Source organism: Periplaneta americana, chromosome 10 (assembly GCF_040183065.1).
Source record: "Periplaneta americana isolate PAMFEO1 chromosome 10, P.americana_PAMFEO1_priV1, whole genome shotgun sequence".
Lineage (NCBI taxonomy): Eukaryota > Metazoa > Arthropoda > Insecta > Blattodea > Blattidae > Periplaneta > Periplaneta americana.
The window spans coordinates 88,153,013-88,166,722 of NC_091126.1; the positions used below are offsets into that span (position 1 = coordinate 88,153,013).

The 13,710-nt window shown below is 34.8% G+C and overlaps 1 protein-coding gene across 5 annotated transcripts in view; it reads right to left on the bottom strand.

The window, feature by feature from the left end:
• Positions 1–13,710, bottom strand: part of wap (DDB1 and CUL4 associated factor wap) — a 141,989-nt gene that overhangs the window by 72,957 nt on the left and 55,322 nt on the right. For 2 of the 5 annotated variants that reach the window (XM_069837878.1, XM_069837877.1), the window contains one exon: positions 5,986–6,143. The exons of the other annotated variants lie outside the window; for them this stretch is intronic. In XM_069837878.1, coding sequence (XP_069693979.1) covers positions 5,986–6,088 — 103 coding nt within the window. In that variant the 5' untranslated portion in view covers positions 6,089–6,143. The remainder of the gene's footprint in view (positions 1–5,985; positions 6,144–13,710) is intronic. 5 annotated transcript variants of the gene reach the window in all.

Consider the following 13,710-nt stretch of genomic DNA (forward strand, 5'->3'; position numbering starts at 1 on the left):
TCTGTAGAACTTGAACAGTCAAGAGTTAGGAGGGTGGCCAGGTCACTTGCAGTGGTCGGCTACACTGTGCCCATCGAATTTCACCACCTTGCAGTGCCACCATCATACTGAGTTGTTTTTGTACACGAGAGAGTGTGTCATAGCTCTCTCCCACTTCACTGCCTGGCGTGACGTCGCTAGTCACGTGACAAAGCAGAGCTTTGACTTGAGATAGTGTGTGCGGAAGCCAGGGATAGTCAGTGTGTTCCACAGTCTGGAAGCGCTCACATCTCCTTCCTGATGTTAGCATCTACTCCCCACCGTTCACCCCTTGTAACATTCCCGACTTCGATTTCCCCATGTACATCCTGGCTTGCTCGACCCATGTCCCTCCTTCGAACCCCTCTGCTGTCAAAAAGTCGTGAAGCTAGTGTCGTTCATCCCTCAAGAGAAGAGTTATCCATTTTCCCGCTCTTGGCGTCGAAAAGTCACGAAGCTAGGCTTCTTTGATCCATCGACACTCATGGAGTTTGTTCTCACTGCTGGAAAGTTGCTAAACTAGGCTAGCTGATCCATCGATTGAGAGAACTAACCTCGAACCCAGTTCCATCTCTCTCTCTTGTTTTTCTACACCCACATCATACCCTCCGGACAAGTCTAACACTCCCCTACTCAGGCACTCCCATTACCCCTGTCTCTCTTACAAATTCTACCTCATTATCGTAACTTTCCACACATCAGCATCTCAAGACAAATTTCTAAATTACCAATTTCTATCGCAATTCTGTTTTCCCTACCTGAGAACCAGGGAAAAACATCTAATACTTTTATTGTTGTTTTCAATAAAATATTGTTAAACAGTCTTTTCTTCACTATAATAACACATCATCTCCCTTTGAGCATCGGCAGCCCTTGTCCCGTCACTCCTGTTTCCCCTCTCTACACCTCGACAACACGCCAGAGGGACGTCAACAGAGACCGGTGCACGACAACTTGGTAAGGGAAAAGTCTGAGACCAGAGAGTAATATTGTCTGTACTGTATGGCAAGATATTCCCATCTCTCTTGAAGCTAGTTGAAAAGAATTTCCTGAACTCTCTTGCATTTTCAGGGAAACAAATTGCTTGTGCAAGAGGTCGTTTCTTCCCTCAAACTGTCTTACATAATGTTCCTTGCTATGTCCATGGAGCATGTGATACAGCTCAAAATTTTCTGTATCACGATAATGCTTCTTCATTCAGCACAAAAAAATAAAATTACTGTTTAACAAGCTGCTCAAAAGAGAAACTTCCATTATCGCCCATGGCAGGAAACAGAATGGTTGAAGATTGTGGGAAGCAATATGATGTTCTGCAACATCTATTGTAATTCCCATAACAATAGATGTGTGCACGAAATTTCAATATCTTGTGGAATAAGGTACATGTTTGGTGTAATAAAATATGTCATCTGTTTGTATATCTCCCAATAATTTTCTTCATTTCTGTATTCGTTTAATTTCTAATTGCTTTTTAATTCTCAGAATCCTCCACACTTGAATTGTTTACATATTAGGAAGTCTTGCTTTTCTGCTAAATGTCCAACTTCATCTGTAAATCAAGGTGTTCTACATAATCTATTTTTATTTTATTAAGTAATCTTATACACAATGGCTTTAATAGCAGTAAGTATACTTTGCTCTAGTCATAACCAGTTTGCATTAGTTATTTCTTTCAATTGGACTTCTCGTAATTTGTTCAGAAATCATCAGCACAAAGACAACGTGAATTTAGGCAATGCATAAAGGAACAGAGACAATATGAATAATGGAAGGAAAAAGGGAAAGTCAAAAATAGGAAGAAAAGAGCTGTGCTCAGAAAAACTAAAAGTGGAAGAATAATTTCAAGGGAAATATTGTTCTGGAGCAGATATCGAACCCAGGATCTTTGGCTAAACGTGCCAAGGCTCTACCAACTGAGCTACCCAGGAACTCTACCAGACTCCGACTCAATTTCTCCCTTTAAATCCACACACCTCAAAGTGGGCTGACAACAATCAAGAAACCAACACTGACTGCACACAAACTCTGTGTGACTTGGATTGTGGTTTTCTGTTAACGAACTATGATGTGTATTATGCAAATCTAGCTTTCAGGTATAGCTCCCTGTGAAGCTGATTTGAATACCTGGCTGCAGAACAATTTTTTTCTTGAAATTATTCAAATCAGCTTCACAGATAGCTATACCTGAAAGCTAGATTTGTGTGGAAAAAAATAGATTATAAACGAGGTTGAAAGACAAATTGAGAAGAACCGAGAAAGATGATGATCTTGCTGAAATTGCGATGCCTTAAAAAGGATTTAAAAGTAGGCAGCTTTATTGAAAATGTAAAAAAACGAGTTGAAGAAGCACTGCCCAACTCTCCAACCAAATGAAAAGAACTCACTGCTAATTAAGCAGGAAAGGAAGGCTTAATAATCAAGAAAACAGAGGAACATATATCTAAAAAACAAACTACCAGACAACATTCACGCAGCAATTCTCCAGTTCTATGCGGATGATACGATATCATACCCATCTCCTGGGAGAGAAGATTTCAAAAAGGACAGTATTAATGGTGAAATGCAAGAAGTCCGGATTAGATATGAATTGGTACCAGTAAAAGAAGCACATGCAGTATTTCCAAAGAACAGTGATAATATGCGTGTCAGTTATTCCAAATTTGCAGAACTACATCCTGCTCACGTGCATCTACAAGGTGACATTCCCCACAATGTATGTACCTGCATAATACATGAAAACATGACATTTCTTCTCAAATCCTTGCACAAGGAGCATGTGCCTGTTCAGATTGAGTTTCGCAAGTTTATAAACAAGTTTTTTTTTTTTTCTGATGGAGCTGCAAGCCATGTCAAGAAAAAGTTTATCTTAAGTCATTTGACGTACTTGTTCTAAATATTTTGATTTCCTATGCAACGACATTTCTTTGAATCGTACCGCATGAAAGGAGCAGTAGATGTTATTGGAGGGCATGTAAGAAGGACAGCATGGTTAGCTGCCAAATCTGGAAATACAATACGAAATTCTAAAGAATTTGAACACGTTGCGAGCAAGAAAAACCTGCACATTAATATCCAGGAAGTGTTTAAAGCTGATATAGAAGCTGGAAAAAAGTATCTGGAGAAAAGTTGGACACACATTTCACCTATACCAAGAACTCAGAAAGTTCATTATGCAAGAGTGTTAGGTTTAAACACAGCAGAGTATACTGACTTTTCATGTGCTGAGTCAGTAAGAAATTTACACAAATTTAACAGGTTAACATAAAAAATAACGTGTGAAATTGGTGTATATATGATTATTTTTATGCACTTCGTGCTTAATGGATTTATGCAGTATACTGTATAATATTGTAATGCACGTGTGTGTGTTGTTTTATCTCAGTGTCAGATAGACTCAAGGCCAAGATCATGTAGCTTCATATACTGTAACCTACAGGTCAAGGCAATGTTGCCAAGTGCATTTTTGTGACTGATAAGCTTGGACGTGTTACATCATCTGAAGCACAACAGATTAAAGAAGAAAAATATCTGATTGTAAGTTACGATTCGCTTAGGCATAATTATCATCAAAAGATTCTATGCATTGGTTCTTCAAGCAATGATTTATAATTTCAATTCTATGTATTATTTTCTGATATTAAATGTATAACATTAAAGTTATAATTTACAATCTTTAGTGGATTCCATTTCATGAAAGGCATATTGAATTTATATTTTGTATTTTGTTAAAATATATTATTCTAGGCTTTTGCACTTATCAGCTTATTTCTTGAGAAACAGCAAAATAATAATGACCACCAGCATAAAATTCATAGATGTCAGACCGCAACGATAATAGGTAAGATTGTAACGTGTTACTTTTTCCGTCATAACTCATTTAATAATAACTTTAAGTGATTTTTTTTTATTGCATATGAAAACTAAAACCTTAATCTCAAACTGATTTTTTGCAAATCATTTTCGGGCTTAACTTTTAGAGAAATTGAGATAAGAACATGGACAACTGTAAAATGAGTTTATATTTATGTCAGATCATAATGGAAAATATTATGTTTAATATAGGACACAAATTTTATTTCTGAAGTGCATTTCCAAAATTAACATAACCTCCAATAATAATTCCTTCTTCAAACCATATGTCCAATTTAATTTATTAAATGTATTACATAATTAAAGACAGTTTTATATAGAACAATGTATTCTGAATGTCAGATTGTAACACATGGAATCTATCTACATTACTGCAAATATTGAATTTATTACTTCACAAATTGTGTATGACTGCACACTAATAAAATTCTGGCGCGTCAAGCATCCAAATCACTATGAAAGCAAACCACTGAAAAGGAAATATATTATCTTACGCCTGTAAGTACAAAAGTGCTCTTGGTGAGTGACTTGGGAAACCACATATTTTCACAAAGAACAACCCAGATTAATCACGTGTTCTTCTCAGATTTTTAAATCATCCATTATAGTGAGGAAGGAATTCTGATTACAAATTTTGCGGCCTGTAGAAAAAAGTAACATTGTTATGGAAAAGCAGTTTTCTTCCTAGTTCCATAATGGAGAGATTATGTTACTTTTATAAAATAATTAACATATATCTTTATGGTTTATAAATTTTCTATGCAGTTTCCTACTGGAGGTACAAGTCTGTAGATGTTAATTTTTAAAAAAGAATAAAATGTCCATTTTGCTTTTTTTCTGTAGCATTTCGAGTTACCTTAATTTTGCAAAGCATTCATATAGATAGCTTGAAGTCCAATTTCTTTTTCTAAAGTTTTCAATCGAGTAATTATCATGTAAATAATAATTTCTACTTAAGAGTAGTATGGGGACATATAATTCATTTTATAATTGCATCATATTTAAACAAATATTTCGAAGGAAAAAAAAAACTTTTTTATAGTGTATAATATAAAAATACGAATACATTTTAAAACTCTCTTAGGCAGTAAGCCAAAAAAACTGTAATTAGTATTTTTTTGGGTTATTTAAGAATGCTGTATCAACTACGTTATTTAGCATTGATGGAAATGGTGACAGTGAGATGTTATTTGGCGAGATGAGGCTGACAGTTATTTGTTATGGATTAGCTAACATTCAACTTACAGTTAGGGGAATGTCGGAAAAAAAAAAAACCCAACCAGGTAATCAGCTCTGAATCAGTAGGCAAACTCACTACTACTTGCGCTATGCTGGTGGGTCCTATAATTATTACACATAAATGACACAAATTCAGAAATAATGCTTTACGAAGAAGTTGGAAATAAAAGGATACAGTTCTTAATTAGCACTATTTTCTTACTCTTACTGTAATATATTTTAAAACAAGACAAAATATTTACAATTACTATGCACCATTAACATACTGGTACTAAACTTTTGCTGCTTTCATCATAACTGTGCACCAGTCATATATGTACAATGTCAATACTATGCTCATTAAGAAAAATTAAATCAAGATATGTACAGCAGAATTGCAGCCATATGAATGAAGTAACTGTAATTAACGGAAGTCTGATTCTACTGTAAAAAAATGAAGTAAATCATAATTCATCAAAATAATAATCCATTTTATAATTTTCCTCTTTGTTCTCTATGTAATTATCCACTAATTCAGGTTTTCTTATCATGTTTATTGAAGACCACCACCGACTTTAGAAATTGTAATTCAAATGTTACAAAATCGTTCCTTGCATCAAACAACCCTACCTTCCATAAGCTTCTCTCTATAATTTATATATCTCTACTCATAATTAAAGAGATAAATACCAAGGGCTGTCCAGAAAGTAAAGTAAAGATTACTGTAAAAACATGTACAGATGTTTCTGTCATTAAAAGGATAATATACCAGTGGTCATCATTAAAGGCAGAAGTGCACCATATGACATCACAGCCAAGATTATGTGGAATGAACATCAAGGTATGAAGTTTCAAGAGCAACACAGGAACATAATTCACCATGAACTTGTTGCTGTGTATGGAGCATCATGTTCAGTTCATCACGAGCAACACCTCCTCCGTGAAGCACATCACCAGTGGTAGTGAGACCTGGATGAATCATATCACCACCAAGATAAAGGCCAACTCCATTACATCATGGAACAACACGTCTGCACCTGCCAAAACAAATTCAATACCATTCCATCAGCATAAACTGATGGCCTCAAGATTTTGGGACTCATGTGGCACTCTGTTGGTAGACTACCTCCCAGGAGGAAAACCAATCTAGGTTGAGTTGTGGATAACCAGGGGTATGCCGTTCTTCACGAGACTGGGAGCGCTGTGTAACTTGCAGCCCTACACAATAGACTTCTAGAATGTAAAAATCCTTTTGTTCTTGAAATATTACATGCAGACAAATTTTTTCAAATAGTTGAAATGTAATGCATGATAGAAGGTTTGTTAAGATGTTGAGGAACGCTATCTATTGATGTATTGCCAAATGTTAACTAAGACGTTCTGATGACTGTGTTGTGTTTCGCTAAAGCCATGAAGCAATGTCATGTCAAAATATATTTTATTTTATTTCTGGACATCCCTTGTAATGTCATGTAAGACAAAAGGAATGAAAGTTTCATTACATAACTATTTCTGTGAAAATAACCAATTTCTTTTCCACCACAAAACAATATTTCAGAGGTCGGAGAGGTTAGCAGTATTAAATTTACAAATAACTACCATGCATACAGAGAAAAATTATTAGAAAATAATTTAAAATTGGAGTGAAAAAGAAAATATATTTTACATGAAAAATAGACAATTTTTAATCATATAGTCATCAGCCCAAGAAAAAAGTTTAATTTTAAATAGCATTAATTAAAAATAACAGTGTACAGTTCATGCCTTCAGCATTTTCATTTGAAATACGTAAAAATGGAGAGAAAAAAATTATACGTAAAAAGTAGAAAGAACAAACTTATATCTGAAATAGTAACATTTTTAAAAAGCACTTCATGGTACAGTATTCTTCAAATATGAGTTGAAAATCTCTTCAATTGTTTGCAAATACAAAAGGATAGCTGTACAAAGAGCATACAGACCATATCAATTTCTAAATCACTTTGTGTGCGTGTGTGAGCATGTGCTCATGTGTATGCACATACAGCAAAACTTATTCAAAGCGGAATCACAAGGGGCCGAATGTCTTTTCCAAATTGGACAAATTTGCACATTATAGAAAACTACTCAAATCCTGAATAAATTGTATTAATAACCTGTATAATAAAATTATAACTATTACATACCTTTGTTTGAGAGTGAACCTTAGTAATTCTGGTGAACATAGGTGATGCACTTTTGTTATTACTACAATAATAATTACTACCTCGTTAATTATTTCTTCATTTGCAGTTATCTTCACCTTAATTTTCATTCAACTGTTTCGTTGCAGCCACTCATCCATTATTTTATATTTTCTGTTTAAAAGTGTTATAAATTTGCGTTTTTCCACGCTCAAATTGATTCTATTGTCCGTACTGAGAGCTTCATTATTTCCTTTGCTTCAATTACTTCAATATTTTTCATTCAGCGACAATGTTGCATTAGATTTCGTCATGATGTACAGCAGAGGTTTGATGTATTGTTTGGACTAGTAATAATTTTCGTCCATGTACTGGAAGTTTTCATCCACTTTCTCTCCATTTCTTTCATTCTCCCATGCTCCTTCTCTTTTAACCTCCTTTAACTGTTAGCAGAATGAATCTCATCATGGTCAATGATGTGTAGTTAACTAGCAATTTCCTAGTTTCCTAATTCTCTTTTACAATTTTCTGAGAAAACCAATAATACTGCACTGTAGTCTACTGTGTTCAAATTTTGTGTCGTATGAATTTATGTCTGAATAATAACTCAATGACTGGCATTAATTACCAGTGATTAAAGGTGTGGTATAGAAAAACAGTACATATTTTTTTCACATTACAGAAGTAGTTTTTGATAATTTCCTGAAATATTGCCTTCCGTTTCATGTTCATCAAATTCTGCATTATACAAAATAAATAATGCTATAATGCCTATTCTACCAACTAAAAAAAAAGTATTCACATTGGACAAGTTTCTGCCTTGCACAAGTTTTACTGTATATACTAATTTCACGAGTTAATAACAATCTATTTATACTCAGGATGCTGCACAAAAAGAAAAGATCTTTCCAATAACAGGCTACTGCAAGAAGTTTTTCTGATTATATTCAGTAAGTCTATGGAAAAAAAAAACTCGTTACCTTTCTTCAATCAATTATCCACGGAATGTTAAAAATGTAAATATTTTCCACGAATTTGGTATGAAAAAATTATACATAGGGCATGGACAATTCATTTTTTCTTTTGCCTTTCTGTTCGACCAGTGATGTCAAGCTCAAATGCCACTACTACTAAGAAAATAAAAATAAAAGAGAGAGGAAAAAGAGAAAAGAACAAGTTTAACGGGTAGGGATGAAGATGAGTTGAAAGTGTTCAACTTCATTACAGTAGTAGTGTTATAAAGAGGAAATTGCCTTGAGATATACCTGCTGAACAAGATGTCTTAAATTCATACTTCAATTCCAGCATATTGATAGCAAATATTAAGCAGTGCAGTTCAAATGTAACACGTGCTAAAGAAGTATTTTCATCTCAAGTAGTCTATGGAAGTAGTAGGACATTAAATGTCCAGGGCATAAGGAAGTCTAAAACTGTCTTCTAATAGCATAATGATAAAAAATAAAACGCTTATTACAGGTACATACCTTACATAACTGTGCTGGATTTATATGACTCCATTTGTGACAAAAGAGTCAATTTTTTTAGGACACTGGTGTAGATGAGGAAATAGTGTTAGCAGGGAAGAAGTAAACAACCTGTTCACCAAATTAAGCTACAATATTAATTTGTGAATTAAGTAAATATTTGTTTTTAAGTGGTGCTCATTATATTTACATTTCACTATACTGCAACATGTAAAAGACATTGATTTCGCACTAAGCACTATTTTGGAGTATGACGTATAATTAATTTTAATTATATTATTAAATGTACTGGGTGAACAATCCTTCATGTGCCCGCAATTTAATGGCTTATAGCTAGTCAGCGGAATCAGCTGCTAAGTCTCTTGCCTCCACTGCAGTGAAGGTCGTGTCAGGCATCAGTGTGAGTTATACTCTTGCTAGATAAACAAGTGTTCTTTAAGCAATTTAATACAGTATGTTAATTAAGTTAATATGACTCAATTCAGGTACTCTATTCTCCAAAGAGTGCTCATGTATGTTCATGTATGATTCATAGATAGATTTTTAAGTGTTCATTAGTGTTTATTAGTGATTATTTTTGAAGTGTTTATTATTAATAACTCACGTGACAAACTGTAGGTAGATCTACTGAGGACTTCCTGACACCCATTCACTGCTATTATCAGCCTGACTTGCCCAAGACCCATAAGCAGTGGAAGCGGACTTGCAGAGGGTTGTTACCCAGTATGTTAACTGCCAATTATATGTATTATCAATATATCCCATTATTATCATTAAATATGTATACAATTTTAACATTTGATTTATTTTATGAGCTAAATGTAACATTTCACACTGTGAATTTCTCTACCAACTTAGCTCATCCTCCTTTTTTCCTTCTTATTATTATTCCTGGTTTAGGAACTCAGGCCTGTTCAGAATTCTAGGAAGCTGAAATTAATCTTGCCATCTGGAGAGAGGTCGATCTATATTTCTATGGCCTTGAGGTTTATAATAAAATAAAATTTTCTTCTAAAAGAAAAAAAAGACTGATGTTCCACTTAGTGTCTTGGTTCATAGCATTTGTACATTTTACTTTTAAAACGAAGTACTGTTTCCACACTAAGCACTTATAATATGATTGCCTTTGTGAGTTACATACAACTGCACTTTCAGTGCTTGTAACTAACAGTTCGGATAACTTCATGTTTTCGTCCACAGCTGTGGAGTAACAGTTAGTACATCTAACTGTGAAAGAAGCAGGACCGGGTTCAAGTCCTTGTTGGAACTAGTTACTTGGTTAGAGTTTTTTCTTGGGTTTTCCCTCAACCAACTGAAGCAGAATTGCTGGGTAACTTTCAGCAATGGCCCTTGGACTCATTTCGCCATTATTAATTCATATATAATCATCATCCATATGCCCAGGTTAAATTCACGGTGCGTGCTGTACCTGTATAAGAATGTGCCCATTCAGCTACAAGTATCATTCACAGAACAGGGGTGGTAAGCACAATAAGCCTCCTTTGGGTCCCTGCTCCATAAAAAATTGAACTTCATGTTTGCATTCTCTCATCCTCAGTGATTTATTTATTACATATAGTTATCTCTGTTTGCAGAACGTAGCTGAGAGCTTTTAAACTACAGAAACTTGTGATAGCTGCACATGCACACTGTCATCTCAATTGTAATATGATTAAGACAGTAATAATTGTTGGTACTTTGATTATTGTAGTAAATAATACTACAGCTTCTGCTACAGAAACTGTAACCAGAGTCAGCTGTGGCAGCCACATTGCTAGACATGTACGATCATCTATATGATTTCATTTGGGTATTCAAATTGACTTTTCATAGCCAGATACACTCTTGGCATTGGTAGAGAATCCAAAAAAGAAAATCTTCTGCGTCTGAAGAAACAGAATCTGAAGTTGGTGAGGAAGACAAAAATAATTACAATTAATTGTCTCTAATATGTCATATGTAAAATATTTACTCCAACTTACATAAAGAAAACGTTAATATGTTGGAACAGTAACTGAGTTAATGAACTGTAGGCTGCACAAATATATACTGCATTCATTTCAGTTCAAGAATCAGTAATGCAATGGTGCTGCATATTTGTATTTGTATCAGTACTAACAGATAGTCCTATTCCGAGGCTTATTATAGGGATTCGTAACAAGCTGTTTTTTTACGATGATGGGTTGTTAGCCCTTCGCCCAACCCCCAAGCTGGAGGAACACCCCTTATCGGCTGTCCACGACTGCTTATTCAATATATTCGCAGCTACCCTCCATAACTGGAGGCCGTCTCCTCTATCCGCAACCTGAGGACGCGCCATGCCGTGGCCTTTAGGGAGGCCGAGACGTAGATGGGAGGATAATATTAAAATGGATTTGAGGGAGGTGGGATATGATGATAGAGACTGGATTAATCTTGCACAGGATAGGGACCGATGGCGGGCTTATGTGAGGGAGGCAATGAACCTTCGGGTTCCTTAAAAGCCATTTGTAAGTAAGTACTAACAGACAGTTACAGTTTCAGGTACTGTGAAGATAGCATGTTAAATCTTAAATAATTCTACATGTCCAGATAGCTGTCATTCCAGAAATTGGACATGGATAAATTAGGACAGACTTGGGAAACCCACCAAAATCACTGGACTATTGTGCTGTGCCAATTTCACAAGCTTCCTCCCTCCACAACAGCACTACCAATTCGGTTAACAGTGGCAGGGATTTTTATGACACTATTGACATAAATGATGTAATTAACAATAATAATTAATGCTGTGATACTATAAAAAGTGCAATATTCTACGTAATTTAATTATGGTTTATTTAACGATGCTTGCAACTGCCAAGTTATATCAGTGTCGCTGGTGTGCCGGAATTTTGTCCTGCAGGAGTTCTTTTACATGCCAGTAAACCTACTAACATGAGCCTGTTGCATTTAAACACACTTAAATGCCATTGACCACGGCCAGAATCGAACCCACAACCTCGAGCATATAAGGCCAGCGCTATACCAACTACACTACTGAGGCCGACTATTCTACGTAAGTTGCACCCTTTTACCAAAATAAAATTAAAATCTACCTATATTATACTCACATCATAAAATAAAAGTTAGATCTGTTTGAAAAAATGAAAGGACAATATATTAGTTAAACAAATAATTGTTAACATTCAAACTATTTCCTCATACTAAATTAGGATTAAAAAAATAAGCATCTCTATGTTCTTAAAGATCCTGTGATTTCCTTGAAAAATAAAGTTTTACAAGATTAATGGCAGCATTTATATTATTCAATTTTTCGTAAGCTTTTCCCTAGCAACTTGACATACTTTATGATTCACAACATTCATATTTAGGATAATTGGATACTTTAAATAACAAAGGTGGTAAGTGCCAAAATTGAAAATAATGAGATATTATATTAGAATGGTGCTATGTACCAAGCTTTATCATCTATGAAAAGTGCTATGTTCCAAGGCCTCTGCCAGTAGTTGAAAACTGTGTCACAAGATGGCACGAATGTGAACTTCCGAAGATGTTTTGCAAGAAAGGTGTCGCCAGACTGTATACATTAGCTGCTTGCGACTGTTTTTAGTTATTTAAAACAAAAAAAATCATTTCTGGTGATTGTTAAACATTGTGGTAAGTAGGATGTTATATTGTAATGTACTGCTATATAACATAAATGTGTCGAATATTTTCAAGAACAATCTTAGCGACTCTCGTATCTTACTGTCTTGGTGACTTTTACAGGTTATAGTTGATAATACGCAAGTTCTGTGCAGCTTATGGCTGTTCTTAGTTGTTTGAACCAACAAAATATAATTTGAGTGATTGGTGTAATTTTTGGTAAGTATAATGTTGTGTAACATGCTACAATATAACAGAAAAGTATAGAATGTTTTCAAAACCAATATTGGCTGCCCTCTTATACTGCCTTGACGATCATTTTAGGTTATGGATGATAATACACCAGTGAATAACAAGCACCGCAAGAAAGGTAATGGTTCATAAAAAAAGCGAACAAAAAAAACTGAAGACCAAGGGCTTATCGTATAGAACTGGAAAACATGTTGAAATTCCTCCAAAGAAAGCTCCTACATCAGAGGTTAGAATTTTATATATGCTTAACTTGTTATTATGTATATTATTACAATATTCTAACGATGTATGTTATTAGTTTTTTTTTTTTTAATTCTTGATGCTTCCAAATTAAATTAATTTTTAAGAAGTGATTTAAGTTAAATAAATGATTATGGACGTTACTTTAGTTTCATTATATTTGTAATAAACATTTGCATTTTCATATCTGACTAGGTGACGTCCAAGTGCAAGTACAAATGCAAAGACCTTAGACCTGACCAAAAGCGTGTGCTATTTACGAAGTTCTATGACCAGGATCATTCTATACAAGAGACATTTTTGATGGTCCTTATTCATGTTGGGTCAGTAATTCGTCATTGGCATGGAACATATGAGGATCCTGCTTCAAGTCGTCACCAAGGATCAGTTTTCTACTCCCTCCCAAATGACACAGGTGACACGTTACGTGTTTGCAAATGCACATTCATGGATGTATTTGCGCTTGGTCGGAAACGACTTCATGTCATAAAAAAAAAAAGAAATTTGGTGAAACCACATTCAAGGATATGCGTACCCAACATGCAGAAAATAAGTATGAAGAAGACAGGAAGCAAGTAAAGGAACATATAAACTCATTTCCCCGTGAAGTCAGTTATTATACCACAGTTAGGTCCCATAAGGAGAATTTGAGTCCAGATTTAAATATAAGCAGGCTTCATTCGCATTTTAAGAAAATAGTTCCTGAGCCAAGAGTTACCTACATGTTTTATCGCAGCATATTCTTGAAAAAATTTCCACACCTCTCTGTTCAGAGACCCAGGAAAGACACATGTAAGATATGTGATGTCTTGAATATTGAAACCAAAAGAGGAACTTCA